Here is a 19,697-nt window from a genome sequence, read left to right on the forward strand (position 1 = left end):
GTCTACTACAGATTTTAGATATACTCTTGTACTTCAGCTCTACATACATTGTATACAGCCAGGGCAGCCATCAGGGGGGGAGAGTTGTAGGGGGCCCTGAGGGTAAGGGGGGCCCGGCCACGCCACACTTACTTGATTAGCCGGGCCCCCCATCTTTCTGAGAGCTGCTGACTTCTCTGGCCACCAATTTTCTCATAATGGGGGGGGGGGGCTGGCCAATTTTTTTTTCTCATGTGGGGTCCTAGCCACCAATATTTTGTAATGGGGGGCTGGCCACAAATGTTTTTTTATGGGGGGCCCTGACCATCAATATCTTTTTATTTTTTATTAACATGTGGGAACCCTAGCCACCAATATTTTTTTTGTTTTTTTTACTGTGTGGTGGGGGGCTGACCTGTGGCGTGGGGAGGGCAGACCTGTAGGTGGGGCTTGCAGTGGGTGCAGCCCAGGGGGCCCAGGAAATGTTGTCGTATGGGGCCCTGCGATTTCTGATGGCGGTCCTGTATACAGCTCTACAATCTCCTGTTACAAAACAGCAACAGCAAATCACTTTTTTACTACTTGCATGAACAGTGCTCCCAAAGTTTCCCTGCTTTTGATTTTACTATTGCCTGTGAGTATTCTATTTACATATCTTCATTCCTGCTCCCAACTTCAGATGTACAACTACATACAACACCTTTGTCCTCCAGTTACTGCCAATACATGGACAATCAATCATTTCAAATCCTCTTTCCCACATCTTCTTGCTCTTTTTCCTACTTTTTTTTTAAAAGGTATTATTTTATAAACAATAAACATTGACAAAACAATAAACAGTTCTGTTCCATATATGTGTCACTGGATTTATTTTACGTTGCATCAAATTCTTTACTTACAGGTTGGTTTAATACCCCCTTTGTTAATTTGCAAGGGGACACCCTATTCCCGCATCATGTCACTCCTTGGTTGGGTACCAGGGCCCGAATCCCACCACAGGGTCCATATCTTATCAAATGTATGAGCTGTGCCTCTAGCTTCGTGTGTGTGTTTAATCAGTGGTATTACTTCGTTGACTAATGCTGGCCATAGACTCAAAGATCCGATCGTACGATTCGAGGATTCGTTGGATTTTTGGACTGTGTGGGGAGACATTTTTCATCAGGCGGAGATCGGTCATTTGGATCGGACAGGTTAGAAAATTTCTGTCGGCTGCCGATAATATCTCTGCGTGTATTGCCGATCGTACAATTATCAATGGGAGACTGTCACTAGCTTTGTCGGACATAACTTTCGTACGAATGCTGTCAGGGGCAGAACATCGGCTGATCTGTTCTTTTATACTTTTTTTGATCGGAATGGTAAGACTTTGATCTGAATGGTTAGTGGCAGGTCGGGAGATGGGAAAGTCCGATCATACGTTGATTCGTACGATCAGATCTTTGCTTATGTGGCCAGCTTAAGTATATCCAGAAGCTTTTCGTGGGGGTGTGGGTCCCATCCAGTGCATAATTATATTTTTTTGCATAGTACAGTAGTGCCCTAAACCTCCATCTTGCATGGGCAGTTGGTACCAGTTGGTCCACTACCCCAATAGGCACACCATCGGGGATAGCACCTGTGGGAAGTCAAGTGTGGTTGCTAGGGCTTCTAGGAGTCAAGGAAATTCGGTTAACCGTTCACCAACACCACCCTTCAAGTGTTAATCACATGGTGCACAACGATAGAGGCTTCGGGCCACCTCAAAATTCCATAGAAAAGATTTTCACTGGCACACAGGATTTTTAGCTGCAGGGCAAGCCCTTGCAATTTTTTAATGCAGTGCAGGTGCAACGTTTCGGGGCCACGCCCCTTTGTCAAGCATAGTACAGACGTGAAGCAAGGTGGTTTATAAAGGCAATCAATTAATTAGCATAAAGTGCATAGTGTAATAATTTACATATAAACCGTATTAAAACAGTGAATAATAAATAAAACACAATTTATAAAAATTTATATAACTGCTTGCAGTCAAACACCCTTTCTCATAAGTGCAATAAAGTCCATTGTATTAAGTCCATGGATGTGTATGGGTGAATAGAAAAAACACAGAATACCTAAAAAGATTAAAAAATTAAAAAGTATCAAGTTAAAATGTATCCAATACTGTTATTAAGTAACAAATAGCCCTATCCTCAGTCATAAGGGAAACATAATAAATTACCTGTCCCTGTGGGGCAATCACTTAAATCAGATTATCTGAAAGAGAAAGAGTTGCTATTATACATGTGTCAAGCAAAGAATTATCATAAGAAACATGACAAGTTATATTCCTCATTAAGTCCCTTAGGGGCCCTGGTTTGCAATAGCCAAATCCAGTAACACTCTCTTTGCAACAGTTTCTTTTTTGTATCCTGTCCCTGCTTAACTGTAACCCCTTCCAAGATTTGCCAGCGTAACTGGGCCACTCTGTGGTTATGTGCATGAAAGTGTTTAGCCAGCAACGTTTCCCGGTTATACTTATTCTCATCCTTTCGTGTCACCGTCCCTTCTTTGTGAATAGTTTCCAATTTTACCGGCTGGAAATTTCTGATAGTAGATTTATGCTCATTTAGTCTGATCTTTATAGGCCTGGTAGTCTGGCCCACATAGGCCAGACCACACGGGCATTTAAGACAATAAACAACATTTTTGCTATCACAGGTAAAAAAGCTTGTAATATAATGTTTGGAACCCTGCAGTGGATGAGTAACATAATCTCCTTTCACAATACTGTTACAATGGCCACAGTTCCTGCAAGGGAACGTGCCTTTTTCCAAAGTCAATCCAAATTTATCTCCTACCATTGGAGGCCGGGTTTTAACCAAGTCCCCTATACTTTTCCCTTTTCTGTAGGAGAAGAGTGGGGGACTACGAAACAACTGTCCATACTTAGGATCTGCACTAAGAAGGTCCCAATATTTTAGGATAATTTTACGACAAGCCCCTGAGTTAGAATCAAATGTGGATATAAAAGGAATTCTATCCAATCTTTTACAGTTATCCCTTTTCTTTGCCAATAATTTATCTCTAGGGATTTGCCGCACTTCTTCCTTGTGTTTTAATAAGGTACCCTCATCATAGCCTTTTTCACGAAATTTATCCAACATCTGTGCAGACGAAATATCGTAAATCTCGTCCTTAGACGCAATACGCCTGACTCGTAACATTTGGCTCCGGGGTAACCCTCTAAATAAACCCGGGGGGTGGTAAGAGGTGAATTTCAACAAGTTATTTCTATCTGTTGGTTTGACATACACAGCAGTGGTAAATGCATGATCTGCATACAGAATGTTAACATCCAAAAAATGTAATTCAGTACGACTCATCTCTAGAGTAAACTTTATAGCTGAATGCACCTTGTTGAGATAAACCAAAAATTCCATCAATTCCTCCTGTGTGCCTGTCCACAGGAAAAAAGTATCGTCCATATACCTCATGTAGCTGGTGATACTGAGGAAGGTAGTCCTCAGTATCTGCTAGAAATATAAGTAGATCATCGGTGTACAGAGATATTTTCCCGGTGATAGGCTGAGTCAGACCCTTAATTTGCTCTGATTCACGTATGGCTATGGCCAATGGTTCAAAAAACGCAAATAGAAAGGGTGACAGAGTTTTTTTCCCTACTTTTACTGGCGACAGGGGATGTCTTTCCAAACCCTGGGCTCTGCCTCCTACCAACTTATATTCATTCTCATTCTTCTCTCACTTTGCTCTAAACCATTTGTTCCTCCCTTATTCAGATTCTATCCTCCAGCCTATAAGTGGCTGGAATTTACAGACCTCCTCTGGCCATCTTCTCTGCTACCTTACTGTCTGACTTTGAAACATGGCTTTCTTTCTCCCCTAGTACTTACAGCCCTGCAATCATTCTTGGTGATTTTAACTGCCATATTGATGATCCTTCACAACCGTGGCCCTCTCTTTTCTCTGCTTTACCTCCTGCTTTGAGCTCCAGCAGTGGAAAACACCCAAACTCATGAGGATGGACACTTTTAGGCTCTAGTCTTTACTTGATATATATCTTTCTGATTTTAACAGTGACCTTTTCCTCCTTTCTGATAATTATTTGGTTACATTTTCCATCTCACACTCTCCCCCACTGTGCTAGTTGAGAATACACGTAACATAGACCTCCAAGCCTTAGCTCACTCTTTCAGGTCCAGTATCTCCTCCTTTACAGAAATATCTTATCCTTATGCCAGGGAGTAAAAATCAGCCCTGGCCAAAAAATCAAAGCAGCCCACATATAAATGTTGTACCGGACAGGACCCGCCCCCACAAGTTTAAAAAAAAAACAACATTGGTGGTCAGGGCCCCTCCATAAAACAAAAGAAAAACCCATTGGTGGCCAGGGTCCCCCATTAAAGTAAAAAAATAACACTGTCAAAACCTGTCACCTTTTCCATATACAATATTGCTCAAATCCATCCCTTTCTCTCACCGGCTACAGCTAATATTCTCATGAATACTATCATCCTATCCTGTGTAGAGCATTGCAACTTGCTACTAACTTCCTTCCCATCTCTCCCCATTACAGTCTGTATTAAATACCGCTACCAGAATTCTCCTCTTAACCCTCCACTGCTGAAGTCCTTATCATGGTTTAATAAAACAAAGAATAATTTACAAACTCCTTCTTGTAACTTTCATAGGCCTTCATTCCACTTCAACTCACTACATATGTTCTCTTGTGACTTTATGGGGGTTATTTACTAAAATCTGAAAATGTCTCATTATTTTAGTAAAACCACTTTGATCAAACTCCCATCCACATTTTTAACTTATTCATCAATAAATTAACTCGAAAAAATCTGGTACAGGAAAATACTTGATAAAATTGTGAAAAATTCTGAATCTTATTTTTTTGGATTATTGCCCAAAAGCCACGATTTGTTGGATTCTCGTACAAAGCGCAGATCATGATATCTTCCAATTGTAAAAGGGACATCTGCATTGACTTCTACATGGCCTCAGCAGGTTTGAGATGAAGTACTTTTTTATTTGGACTTTTAGCAGCCTCTGGGTTTAATAAATCTCTAAAAAATGTGAGGATTTTTCCCACAAAACAATTGTGTTTTCCCCTTTTGAATTCCAAACCAGAAAAAAATCGGACTTAACCTTCTATATGTTCCTGGCCCATTCCTTCACGTAATTGTTAGAAAAGCAAGAATTATGATTTAAAAATCTGAATTTCATTTACCAGGAGTGCCTTTTTGCTGCATGGGGTAACTTGCAGGGTGTTGCCCCGAATTGAGTTTCTCAACTCCCCTCATGGCAGCATTGCCCCTGCTCCTGTTTGAATGAGAGTTACACATACAGCAAATACCTGAAAACATTGTCAGAGCTGTCAACTCCCCTGATTTCTTTTAGCGTTACCAGATTTTCTGCTTTATCTCCCAGTCTCCCATCACTCTGATACATTCTCCCAATTTCTGACAATTTCTAATGATTTGTAGGCAAAAATCCAGTGTGTGCATGTGCAAAACATTTCAGTGACGTTAGTGAAGCAAAGTGAGTACGTGCAAAGTGGTTTTTGTGGCTTCGGGAGGGCTTCTGTGCTTCCGCTGACGTCTCGTCCGGTGGCGGCATAAACGTAAAAATTTTTCAGAAAAACAATTTCAAAAGTTGACAGCTATGCACTCTGCTAATACTGTATTGTGTCTGTAAATGCTCTTGTGTACAGGGGCGGATTAATGCCTAGGCTACCCTAGGCTATAGCCTAGGGGCCCATTGGTGGTAGGGGCCCATGGGTTTTTCACTAAAAAAAATTTTTTTTTAAAATTTTAAAAATTGACCGGGTCCGGGTCCAGGTCGGGCCCCCCGGGCCCCCCTACTTGCTGCCTGCCTGGGACTGGGAGAGTAGAAGAAGGTGTGCAGCGTGTGTGCGTGATGATGACAGTGCGTCTCTGCGTGTGATGCAACCAATCCTTGAGCCTGAATGGGTGTATGGAAGGCGCTCACCAGTGACGTCACTGGTGTGCGCCGAAGGCTTAAAAGAGTTGAGCGTGGCGCCCTTTTGCACACACGCGGTCAGAGACTCAGGCAGAGCAGACACGTAGTCTGACTCTGTCGGCCTTCTTCAACATTGAAGAGTTGCTTTTGATTAGCTGCCTGCCTGTTTGCAGCTTACTTACTCGGAACTCCTTTACATATAATATTAATCTCCAAATTTGTCTTAGACAGTCAGTCAGACTCACTCAGTCCCAGGCCAGGCAGCTAGCTAGAGCAAGGCGCGGGGGCCCAACGGGCCACGGGGCCAGGCCAGCCAGCGTAGTAGACTGTGGACAGACTAGCAGCTGCAGTAGCAGTAGCACCAGGTCCTGCAAGACTCAGTGGCACTGTGCCAGTGGGCAGAGTCGAATTTTGTGTTTTTTTTTAATTAAAAACTTCAGGTGAGCCTGGGGTTGGGTCAGCCAACAGCAGGGAGGGTGCAGGGGGGCACCCGGCTGGGCCCAGTAACATTTCTGCAGACACATTGAAATAATTTTTGTAGCCTGCAAACAGTGAAATAATTTCTGCAGACACAGTAAAATATTTTTTGTAGCCTGCAGACAGTGAAATAATTTCTGCAGACACAGTGAAATAATTTGTGTAGCCTGCAGAACGTGAAATAATTTCTGCAGACAGTAAAATAATTTTTGTAGCCTGCAAACAGTGAAATAATTTCTGCAGTCACAGTAAAATATTTTTTGTAGCCTGCAGACAGTGAAATAATTTCTGCAGACACAGTGAAATAATTTGTGTAGCCTGCAGAACGTGAAATAATTTCTGCAGACAGTAAAATAATTTTTGTAGCCTGCAGACAGTAAAATAATTTTTGTAGCCTGCAGACAGAAAAATAATTTTTGTAGCCTGCAAACAGTGAAATAATTTCTGCAGACACAGTTAAATAATTTTTGTAGCCTGCAGAACGTGAAATAATTTCTGCAGACAGTAAAATAATTTTTGTAACCTGCAGACAGAAAAATAATTTTTGTAGCCTGCAAACAGTGAAATAATTTCTGCAGACACAGTAAAATAATTTTTGTAGCCTGCAAACAGTGAAATCATTTCTGCAGACACAGTGAAATAATTTTTGTAGCCTGCAAACAGTGAAATCATTTCTGCAGACAGTGAAATCATTTCTACAGACAGTAAACTAATTTTTGTAGCCTGCAGACAGTGAAATTATATCTGAAGACAGTTAAATAATTTCTGCAGACAGTAAAATACTTTTTGTAGCCTGCAGACAGTTAAATAATTTCTGTAGACTGTTAATATACACGGCGGGTGGTGTTTTTCCTTAAAAAAGAGTGGCGCATACCGCGACGATATAAAGCCCTGCCCTAGAAGGGGGCCCTGTTGAAAGTGTAGCCTAGGGGCCTCACATGTCCTTAATCCGCCACTGCTTGTGTATATCAGAATACGTGTCTGTGTACTGTAAACATGTACAGTTTAATTATGGAAAATATGAGGGTCTGACAATGAGTTGGAGCCATGATGGGGCACACAGCAATCTGTGGAAAACAGAGGGGTATAGAATGGGGCTGTACTAGGGATGATGGTTATCTTGTATTTGCTGTGTGTAAATCATACCTCCCAACTGTCCCTTTTTCGGAGGGACAGTCCCTCTTTTGACAGCTCAACCCGCAGTCCCTCATTTGTACTGGAAAGTCCCTCTTTTCTCTGCACTGAACAGTCAGAAAAAGAAACAAAGTTTCTCACTTAATTGGCTTTTAGCAGAGAGCCCAGAACAGTTAACAGGTGCAAATAAGATACTTTGTAACAATTTTGAGACACAAAAACACAGTTTAGATAAGGAGAAATATTTTCAAACTTTCATAACCTGCCAAATTTTGTAAAACAAACATGGTAATTAGGGGGTGTGGCCACAGAAAGGGGTGTGGTCAAAGAAATTGCTGCGCTATGTGTGAAAAAAAAACTTTTGTCCCTCTTTTTACTTCCAAAATGTTGGGAGGTATGTGTAAATGGACCTGGTATTTCCATGAAAGATAACTAAGCTGTATCATCACTGTTTGGCTGATCTCTCCTTAGACAGAAGGACATCTTCATCATCATCAAGTGGAACCTTTTGAAAGACAATCATTAATCAGCAAAAGGTTATTGTATCTGACCGGAAATATCTGCACAAACACGTTCTTTTTAATTACATATAACAGATATATCTAGTGAGTTCTGTGGGCTTTGGTGCCCACCAGGAAACTGTAATTCACTACCAGCCTGCAGGCCCAAACTGAGATTCAAAATAGGCTATTTCAAGTATAAAAAGGCCCTAACAGCTCCCACAGGCTCAATAGTGATTGTTGTTGCCATATTATAACAGCCACTCTTAAAATGTGCTAGAATACAAATATAATTGCCAGTCTAGACTATGCCACTGCCAGTAGCTATGGTAAGATACAGGTAGCAACCAAGGCATACATAAGCCTATTTTCCAGTGTTCACATTATATTCCTATGCAATTAGTACCCTATGCTTGCTCTATAAGAAATGGCATACAAGGGCCAGTGTGCCTTTTGCCAGACTGTGTGGAAGGGCACAGGGTCTCTGGGAGTGACACAAAGCCTGGGTCTGGCTGTATTTGTAGGCTTTGTGAACCAGAGGTTATTTCATACATAACACTAGATCTAGAGGCACGGAGGGGTCAGCAAAGGATTTCTTGTAGATGTGCTGCAACAATGACATTACTAAGCAGCATTCAGAACCAAGAACTCCAGCGCAGCTCTAATGTCCCTCCCGTCTTCCCGTCGCACACGTGACACAAACAGGAAGCGGAGCAGCTGGCAATTGTCGCCGCTACCATTGTCGCTATGGCACCGGATCCTTGGTGAGTGATTCCCTGTGCCCACGTAGCTTGAGTGGTGGTCGAATGGCAAGGGTCCATGTTTGGGATGGGCCGGTCCGGGGGAATATGTGGGACATGATGGGGACTGGGGTCAAGGAGATAGGCACGGGGTTTCATAGCCGGCGGTCCTCTAGGTTTTGTTAAGATACAATTCCCAATACTTGACATGCTGGAACATGTAGTTTACCAACATGATGAGGAGACCGGCCTTGACCAACCGCACAGCTGTATCTCTGGGACTTGGTGGCCCGAGCGTTCTTCCACTGTCCGCTCAAAGTGCTGTAATGTATTAAGGCTACTTGTACAAGGCCAGTCTGTGCGGGTGCCAGGTCTGGGCATTATAGGTCAGTCTGTTCTGGTGCCAGGCTCAGGGTTAGAGGCCAGTCTGTGTGTAGTTGTCAGTCTGTCCTGTCAGTGAGAGGCCAGTCTGTATGGGTGCCATAACCCAGAGGTAGAAGCCAGTCTGTGTGGGTGTCAAGACTCATTTGAGAGACCAGGTCTGGGCATGAGAGGTCAGTCTGTGCAAGTGTCAGGCTCAGGATGAGAGGCCAGTCTGTACTGGTGCCAGTAACAGGAGTGAGAGGCCGGTCTGTACTGGTGCCAGTAACAGGAGTGAGAGGCCGGTCTGTACTGGTGCCAGTAACAGGAGTGAGAGGCCGGTCTGTACTGGTGCCAGGGCTCACAGTGAGAGGCCAGTCTGTACTGGTGCCATTAACAGAGTGAGAGGCCAGTCTGTACTGGTGCCATTAACAGAGTGAGAGGCCAGTCGCTACTGGTGCCAGTAACAGGAGTGAGAGGTCAGTCTGTACTGGTACCAGGGCTCACAGTGAGAGGCCAGTCTGTACTGGTGCCAGTAACAGGAGTGAGAGGCCAGTCTGTACTGGTGCCAGTAACAGAGTGAGAGGCCAGTCGGTACTGGTGCCAGTAACAGGAGTGAGAGGCCAGTCGGTACTGGTGCCAGTAACAGGAGTGAGAGGCCAGTTCTGTACTGGTGCCAGGGGGCTCACAGTGAGAGGCCAGTCTGTACTGGTGCCAGTAACAGGAGTGAGAGGCCAGTCTGTACTGGTGCCAGTAACAGGAGTGAGAGGCCAGTCTGTGCAGGTGCCAGGTCTTGGGGTAAGAGACCAATCTGTGAGGTGGCCAGAAGTCAGGGTAATAGGCTAGTCTATGTGTGGTACATGGTGTCAGTGGTAAATGTTTATGTGGTGCCAGGATGTGGCAGTGCAAATGCCCCTCCCCATACACCCTCAGAAATGCCCTATCCCTTCTCTGTAATGCCTGCAGGGCAGCCATCAGGGGGGAGAGTTGTAGGGGGCCCCGAGGGTAAAGGGGGCCCCGGCCACGCCACACTTTCTTGATTAGCTGGGCCCCCCATCTTTCTAAGAGCTGCTGACTTCGGGAAGGCATGGACGTTTAAGGGGCCCTGGCCACCAATTTTCTTATAATGTGGGGGGGCCTGGCCACCAATTTTTTTTCTCATGTGGGGTCCTAGCCACCAATATTGTTTAATGGGGGGGCCCTGGCCACAAATGTTTTTTTATTTGGGGCCCTGACCACCAATATCTTTTTATTTTTTATTAACATGTGGGAACCCTAGCCACCAATTTTTTTTTTTGTTTTTTTACTGTGTGGTGGGGAGGGCGGACCTGTAGTTGGGGCTTGCGGTGGGCGCAGCCCAGGGGGCCCAGGAAATGTTGTCGTACGGGGCCCTGCGATTTCTGATGGCGGTCCTGAATGCCTGTATCTCCGCTGCACTTACCACATATTACTTCTTTAGCCCAATAGCCCCTGCCTTGTGAAGCTCGCGTATTGCACAAACCTTCTGACGCTGTAACCTCCGTGGTTGCCCATCATGATGCAGAGCAGGGTGTTTGTGAACTGGAATGAATCTCTGCTGTTTGTTATGGAAACACTTGTGGAAAGAGAAATTTCAGCCAAACAATTTTTCTTTTGTTTTTTTCATTTGAACTGTGCATTCAAGCAAAAACATATTTGCCTGCTTTGTTTTCAAATCTTCTGTATTTTCCCTGGAGGGGCAAGTGTGTGTGTGTGTGTGTGGGGGGGGGGGGGTGCAGCAGTGCTAGAACAGTGAAAAAATATGCTGTTTTAGGGAAGCAATATGGCAACTCCCTGGTAAGAGAAACCTTTATCCCTTGGTCACAGTGACAGTATAGCATGGCCTCTTATATTCCCCATTGTCAGTCAATAGGCTGCAGAAATGTACCTTGAGAGATATGCTGATCAGAGCCCATTCCTTCCCTGTAGGTTGGCCACTTATGATGATACATACCACCTGGCGCAGGAGATCGCTGAAAAACTCCATGAGCGGAACCAATATCTGAGGAATGGAGAAAACCCTGTAAAGGTAAAATGTAGGCTAGCTAATTGGTGGTAATGTGTTTAGTGGATGAGATTTGTAACCTGTACTGTGAATATGTGGTGGCTTATTGGTCAGGCTGTATACTGTGCAATAGGTTTCGGAGTCAACAGGTAATATCAGCCCAAACATTTTTTTAATCAGGTGGAAATCTGCAGCAGGGAGGCAAAATACCAGAGTTTGCAAGCGCTAACTTCCCACAGCAGCACAAATACAGCGTCTGAAGGGGGAACAGCTGGCTTTCTAGTTAAAAAAAAAATTACAAAAGAACTGAAAGCTTGTATGTTGCTTGCTTCTGCTGAAATTTCTCACTAGATGCCAGCTGTATATTTCATAAATAAATTAACTACTTGATTATAGATAAGCAGCTTCCATACTTGGAATACAATAGCAAAAACGGAGAACACTCCAGCTCACCGCTTTTCCCTTGGCCAGGTGCTCAGTCTTCAGTGTTCCCACTGTAACCATATAGCAAACTCCGCAAGTAGACGGTGCTTCTGGACAAGTTTTATTGTAGCAAAACTGCTAAAAACACCTAACGTGCTAGGTTACACCTAGGCTATACCTAGGTAACACCTAGGCTATGATTAAGGGAACCATTCCCAAAACGCATTAGGTGTTTTCAGCAGTTTTGCTACAATAAACCTTGTCCAGAAGTGCCGTCTACTTGCGGAGTTTGTTACATAGCTCTATGCAACCTCAATTGAGGTGCAACTGGATGCAGGTGAATAATACCTGGAGATATTCTTTGCTGGATATACTGCCCCTTGTACTTTTGCAGGAGGGGCTAGGGACATTTTACCATTATCAGGGCTTAAAGAAACAGTAACTCTATAAAATTAAAGTGTTTTAAATGAAGGACAATATAATGTAATGATGTGCTGCACTGGTACAACTGGTGTGTTTCCTTCAGAAAGACGATATAAACAAGCTGCTGTGTAGCCATGGGGGCAACCATTCAAGATGGAAAAAGGAGAAAAGACACGGGAGATAACAGATAAGCTATGTAGTATACAATGGTATTCTTCAGAACTTTTGTTAGCTACTGTGTAACCTGTGCTTGAATGGCTGCTCCTATGGCTACATAGCATCTTGTTTATATAAACCATAGTCAAGTTTCTGAAGCAAACACATCAGTTTTACCAGTGCAGGGCACCACTACATTATGTTGTGATTCATTTAAAACACTTCATTCATTTGTTGGTGTTACTGTTCCTTTAATTTAGTTGTGTTGCTTCTACAAGGTATAGGGGGTCTCTGATGGTAGCACAGAGCCTTTCTCATTGCACTGTTAATTGCTGTCTACATTAACTATAAACATCTCTCTATAGAGCCCTGTGACCATGCCGTTTGTATTCACAACAGGAGCCACTGATTGATGCAGCATGTCAGCTTCTCCACAGCAATATGAACTGTCCGATGAAATTCAAGGAATTGTTTTTCAGTAGGGTAGATCACCTTTAAAGGAGAAGGAAAGATTAAAACTAAGGAAGCTTTAGCAAAAAGGTCTATATAAATATGCGCAGGGAGAGACTCATGCTGGAAGTGATGTCACACCAAGTTAATATGGCAGCTGCTATCCTAAACAAACAGAGGCAGAATCTAAAGCTGTATAGTCAGTTATGGTAAAACATTCTGTAGAATAAATATAGTGTTATAGCTTGCACTATTGTAGCTAATATATTGGCAATAAACTGCTTCGGTAGCTTTCCTTCTCCTTTAAGTTAGGTTTTACTATTTTATAGAATGGTCTTCCTTTAACAACTTTGCATTTGGTTTTGTCTCACAATATTAGTCTATATCATACTTAAATTTAAAGGGGAGGGGCAGACATTTGTTTTCCTTTTAGACCAGAGGTCCCCAACCTTTTTTACTTGTGAGCCATATTCAAATGTAAAAAGAGTTGGAGCGCAAAACATGCATGAAAAAAGTTCCTGGGGGTGCCAAACAAGGGCTGTAATTAGCTATTGGGCAGCCCCTATGTGGACGGGCAGCCTAAAGGAGGCTCTGTTTGGCAGTATATCTGGTTTTTATGCAACCATAACTTGCCTTCAAACCTGGAATTAAAAAATAAGCACCTTATTTGAGGTGACTAGGAGCAAGTCTAACCTTACTAAATGCAAAGACGCATCAGTAATTGCAGTGTACTGTATATGTGTATTTACAGTTAGAGCTACCATATTGCTTACCCATGCTGGTGCAGTGATGCAATTAAACAGCACCATCTTGTATTCAAGACTGTCATGCTTTTTTCCTGACTATGGTCATGGCTCTCCCTCATACTGTGTAAAGCCTAAATATTTCAGCATGCTTTGTACTTATAAACAGTGACTGATTCCCTATTCTCTCCCTCCAGATTAATGTTACTCTTAGGACCCTCATGCAGAATCTGAATGGGAAGATTGGGCAGTTGAAGGAATCCTTGCTCCGTTCGGTATTTACTCGCCAAATGTATCCTTCTTGTGTCCATAACAGGACAGATCAGCTGTAGGCAACAGCCGAGAGCTCAGCCCAGTTACTTATAGCTTGGCTGGAGTTAATGAATCCACACTTCAGACCCTTAATAGACCTTATTCTCCCCCTAATGCATTCCCTTTAGTTATGCTTTTTCCATGTAATTGTCTCTTAAAGATTCAATTTAATTCAATGTTACAACTCACAGCACCCTTATTGGCAAAAAAGAAAAATGTAATTCATGCTCAGTGATGTACAGCTATGCCCTGGGTCCAATATCACCTGCACATTGCCTTGTAACACTATTAAGGACCAGGAATTGGGACAGTCTTGTTAGTGAGGAAAGATCGGGTTGCATGCATTGTCGCATCCTGTTTAGGATGCCCTATAGCTCTTTAAAGGGGAACTCCACCTAAAAACAGTTTTTGCCTAGGGAAAAAATAGTTAAAAAGTTTCCCTGGTTTTAAAATTATGTGTATATGCAATTGCTATGGAAAGCACTGTGTGTCTCTTTTTGTTCTCTGCACTACTGGCTTAGGCTTCTGCAACATTGTAGAGTCAAGCTGATAAACAGAACTGAAACCGTTTTAGCCCAGCCCATTAAATCAGCAGTTTTCATAGCAGGGAGAAAGGGGAAAGAATCAACTGCATTCCGGCCTGTTCCTCTTTAACCTAATATGGACGTAGCACTCAACTGGAAGGGGATCGAAGGCAGAATCTAGTGGACGAGCTTCTGACCAAAGAGCAGCAGCTTCAGATGTCTTTTAAAAGGGAAGGGGTGGAGCCTGATGTGGTGAGGTGAGGCCCTACACTTCTCTTTCATTGGTTCTATGATAGTATCCATGAATATTTGACATAAGCCAGTGCTGCTCTACTGTGTCCATATAGTGAGACAATGTTTCATTACTTCATGCCTGCTTAAACCCAACATTTGGGTTGGTGCTGGACACATTCCAGTATTTTTTGGTCAGACCTTGGTTTGGCCAAATCTTTTTTAGGATTCATCAAAACCAAGTCTTATTCTTTCTTGGCATGTTACATAGTTAGTTAAATAGTTAAATTGGTTTGAAAAAAGACAAAGTCCATCAAGTTCAACCCCTCCAACCCCTCCAAAACCCAGCATCCACACACACACCCCTCCCTACTTTCACATAAATTCTATATACCCATTCCTATACTAACTATAGAATTTAGTATCACAATAGCCTTTGATATTATGTCTGTCCAAAAAGTCATCCAAGCCATTCTTAAAGGCATTGTGTGAATTTTGCATAGTGATGTTGCTTCTGAACCTTACAATACACCATGACCCCTAAGCCAAAATGCCTATGTTATGTTTAGTTACCATTTAAACCTGCTCTAGGTAGGCTCATCCCTAGTGTTCAGGGCCAGCCTTGGCAGCCAACTCAAAATCCAATTGTTTCCCGACAGTTCAGTTTTAACTGAAAGTACATTCCTAAACACTGCCACTAGATGGCACCAGAGAACTGTCACTAGTAGTTGCCTTGACTGCCTTTCTAGGTACTTATGGGACCTACCTGTCCCATATTACTACTAGTGCATGAGATTCAGGGAATTGAATAAATACAAGGGTGTGACGGTGGGTGCTGGGAATTCCACCATTGCTGGAACCCTCTGTTCTTTATTTTGGCCCGAGTTCTTATCTTATCATACACTCATGTTGTCCCCTTTATCCAGTTCCAGTTTCTAGGCATCTTTTCCCATATCTTTATCATTTCCCTCATCCACATGCCCATTTTATTTGGGCTAATTAGACTGCCAGACTAAAGGGGTCAGGAGAACGGAACAGGGAAGCCATATTGCATTTGCTTTGCTCACTATAGAGCTTGACCTCCTCTGTTTTTGTATGGTCTTTAGCTGCATCTCCTCTATTCCCCTTACCTGATGTGACAGCTTCTGCTCCCTCCCAGTGTTCTGCTTCTCGCACTGGTGATCATATGCCGCTCCTATATCCATGTGGGCATTTTGCTTCCTTTTGGAGGGTATTAAAGAAATTAATCAGCATTCATATATACAGCTGTGATTGAGTGGTTTGCAGAGTCAGCAAATTGGGAGGCTCGGCACAAGCCAAGGCTCCTAAAACAGTATTTGCACATGTTCTGGCACTGACACCTAATGCTGACCAGTATGGTACATTGGGTCCAAAATTTTATATTTAGTCTGATGTCAGCTTTAATGACTGTGTTTAACAACTCCCCCCCCCCCTCAACTGTGAAGATTTGGCGCTCAATGAAGTTGTAATACAATGTTTGTGTTGCCATTAGGAATAATTTATATCAAGTTCTTAGATCAATCACTGGGCTCTAATGTAGGGGATGTAATATATTAACAGTCAGTGAGCACTAATGTGATAAATAGCAGTGTATATATGGAGAAAGGAGAGCTATATTGTTTTTGATTTAGAAGGGGACACCCTTGCTGTAAACCCAGCCTTTTCCTACTGTGGGCTCCTTTGAGTCATATTCAGACCTAAAGAATTCTATGGAGACAGCCTGCTTCAGGGTATTGTATTGTATAGTATATACAGGGGAGAGATAAAAATGTTGGGAGACTTAGTTTTATTGTTGCAGTAGTGCCCTTTTCTCAGCTTTTCAGCAGTAACTTTTCCCTGTTCCACCTAGTGGGTAAATGCAGAATGCAGAATTATTTCACTGTTTTCCCCTTACTTTACTCTGCTGTCTAAGTTTGTTCCTCTATATTATTATGATTGCTGGGCCAATATCAAATCACAGTACGTTAATTCCTGATTCCTAATTCCTGGCTGTTAGGGCACAGAGTTATTATCCCTTATGTCATGGTTTAACCAGGTTTTCATGGTAAATATTATATTATTATTTAGTAGTCAAAGCCAAGAACAGAAAAGTGTTGCCTTCCAGAATCAACTGCAACTCTCAATATCCTGCTGACAGCTGGGGGCCCTGCACTTACAGAACATACACATAGAGAACAGTTTTTACAGGTGATAATGGTGCAGCACTACTCCATTCAGGACAGAAAGCAGGAAGGACTGAAGAGCAAAGAGTGTGTTTTTGATGCAAGCACTTATAATGGAAGGGGTTTAAAGGAAAACTATACCCCCCAAACAATGAAGATATTACATAAAACAGCTCCTATGTAAAATCCTGCTTCATGTAAATAAACCATTATTTTCAGAATAATATACTTTTCTAGTAGTATGTGCCATTGGGTAATCATAAATAGAAAATTGCCATTTTAAAAAATAAGGGCCGCCCCCTGGGATCGTATGATTCACTGTACTCACAAACATACCAACAAACCATACATGTTAGGTCACATGAGCCAATTAACAGACAGAGTTGTGTCTATTGCTTCCACACTTCTTCCTGTTACAGTTAGATTTGAAGTATTTCTGGTCAGGTGATCTCTGAGGCAGCACACAGACCATCACAAAATGGTGGCTCAAGGCAAGAGATGTAAAAGGGCAAGATTTACTTAAATATATATTCCAGTTTGGTAAGATTCTTTAATATGCCACTTAATATGATATGAACTATCTGTTGCTTAAGTGTTCATTTTGGGGGTATAGTTTTCCTTTAATGTGCAATGTTCTGCTGGGATATGTGTGGGAGCAGAACTTGCAGGTGTCCTTTCATGTTATTGGTGCTCAATCAGCAGCCCTTCATGTTTTGTTTTTGCTGTCAGTACAACCCTATTGTCCAATTAACTTTTGGTCTATGGAATAGGAATTATATATAGTGAGTTTCTGGAAGAAAAAATGAATAAGCAGAATGCAGCTGATTGCACTGAACTGTCTCATTGTGTGGTAGCCAAATAATTTAGAGATCTGTTTAAATGGCTCTCTGGCCAAACAAGCAGATTGACTCACTTTAGGTTTTTAACCCCCCAACCCTCAAATCTTCATTATCATGAGACAAAAACACTGATTGGTTGTTGTTAGTTGAATGGGTCAAGTTATCAATTACAGTATTTCCAGCTTTCTTCCTCCCAGTGCAGTGTGGATCTGTCTGAGAGCAGCCTCCTAACTGATGCTGGAGTTTATGATTCAGATGACGCCATAATGGAAATCAAATCCTTCCCAGAATCCATCAGTGCTTCTTATTGGATGCTAATTAGTTAAAAAACCCGGCGGGACGGTGGGTGGCTAATTGGATAAGCTTTAATCTTCACACCAGAGAGGCTGAGCCGGGGGCAGATCAGAGGCATTCGGAAGCCGGACCATGTCTTGTGGGAAAGTGCTTAGCAAACATGTCAGGCAGATTAGCCTGGGAACATATTCTTAGCGCCAGTGAGGGAAGTTATGGGCCATTGGTTATTGTAATTATTACAGTGATTAAAAGCAAGGATGGCATTGTGCTTCTGCCCACACAGTGCCTATGTCTTCCCCAGTTGCTAGTGGAGTTAGTGACTGTTTATCCCCCACCCCTCTCCCACCTGCACAAAACCACCTGCCCCTGATACCTGGGAACTAGTGATGTGCGGGTCAGGGTTTTTCTGACCCACACCCGACCCTAACCCGCCCTGCTGCTGCCTGCCCACACCCGCGCTTCCGGGGTTCTTTTATAGACCCGCGCCGCCCCTGCCGATGGCGTCACCAAAGTGGCGGGGCGAGCAGACGCGAGTCTATGAAACCGGAAGTCGGATGCTGGCATTTGAAGGTGGCGGGCGGGGAGAGCAGTAGAATAGCTCAACCTGCACCCACCCACGAGGAACAGTGCAAGGTCGACCCGAACCCGCCCGACCCGCGGGTAAACCAGCAGGTCCTGCGGTTATCGGGTCGGCCCGCACATCACTACCACGAACCAACTGTACCTACTGCACTGGGAGGAGGTGACTGTGTATCTCCCACCCCTCTCCCACCTGTACAGAAATTACCTTCCCCAGATACCCAGGGAACCCTCTGTAGCTACTGCACTGGGAGGAAGTGACTGTGTATCTCCCACCCCTCTCCCACCTGCACAGAAATTACCTTCCCCAGATACCCAGGGAACCCACTGTACCTACTGCACTGGGAGGAGGTGACTGTGTATTTCCACCCCTCTCCCACCCTGCACAGAAAGTACCTTCCCCATATTGCCAGAAAAAGACCACTACTTCAAGTCGGTTTAGCAGAATATCTGTGTTTGTGTGGGGAGATCCCCTAAATTTTCCTTCTGAAATCATTCTGAGAACAGTTTCCTGTGTTTATCCAAATGTTGCACTTGTTTCTATGCACAATCAGCAGTATTTAGGAAATGCCCAGAGTTTGTGGTCTGTGGCTTTAGATACTTCTGATATTAGAGCCCTGGGGAGTTTGAGTACTATCTTGCACTTACATTGAGTATGCAAACCAGGGTTTAACCTTTTCCTTTCAGCGTAAAATGTGAATAGACCTCTTTTAATAGAAAGCCTTATGGACAGCCCTGCACAGTTGCCATAAGCATTCATATATAATGGGCAGTTGGGAGGGAAGGTGGTTGCAACCCTAAGCCAAATGCTGAACGATGCCCGAATTATTTTTTACAAGTTTAGTTCCTGTGAGCTTATTTTATGTTCGTGCCATTTTCTACCCGAGATTAGTGCTACTGAGTAGTTACTTTAATAGGCCAGTAGGTGGAGCTGTATTCCAGCTAATCCTGGATGATAGGCAGACACTACACTTCTATACCTTACCTGTGGTTTTGAACCTAATTGTCTTCTATGCTTCATTTTACTTTTCATTTGGTCTTTATCCTAACAAGCATAAAGTAATTAACTTATGAACTGTATTTCTGGGATATTCATTCTAATTGTTAGGTACTTAGAGCCACAGATACAAATTTATACTTATTTAGTCCCTGGAGCTTACAAGCTAATTTTCTTATCTCACACTGCTAGGATCAGTTTGATCTGAAGCCAATTAACCTGCCATTATAATTCTGGACTGTAGTTATATTATTTTAAATATATATATTATATTATTAAACTGTATCTGACACTAGACTCCTAGGATCACTTAGCCTGTAAGCACCAATCAGGCCTTGTTCTCAGAGAGTGTGTATT

The 19,697-nt window shown here is 43.0% G+C and overlaps 1 protein-coding gene across 2 annotated transcripts in view; it reads left to right on the forward strand.

Moving 5' to 3' along the window:
• The first annotated feature begins 8,678 nt into the window (after nucleotides 1–8,678).
• Nucleotides 8,679–19,697, forward strand: part of stx8.S (syntaxin 8 S homeolog) — a 52,935-nt gene continuing 41,916 nt past the window's right edge. Inside the window, exons 1-4 of one of the 2 annotated variants that reach the window (XM_018237620.2) lie at nucleotides 8,679–8,827; nucleotides 11,111–11,210; nucleotides 13,579–13,673; nucleotides 14,364–14,474. In XM_018237620.2, the coding sequence (XP_018093109.1) occupies nucleotides 8,811–8,827; nucleotides 11,111–11,210; nucleotides 13,579–13,673; nucleotides 14,364–14,474 (323 nt within the window). In that variant the 5' untranslated portion in view covers nucleotides 8,679–8,810. 2 annotated transcript variants of the gene reach the window in all.

Source organism: Xenopus laevis, chromosome 9_10S, assembly GCF_017654675.1.
Source record: "Xenopus laevis strain J_2021 chromosome 9_10S, Xenopus_laevis_v10.1, whole genome shotgun sequence".
Taxonomy (NCBI): Eukaryota; Metazoa; Chordata; class Amphibia; order Anura; family Pipidae; genus Xenopus; species Xenopus laevis.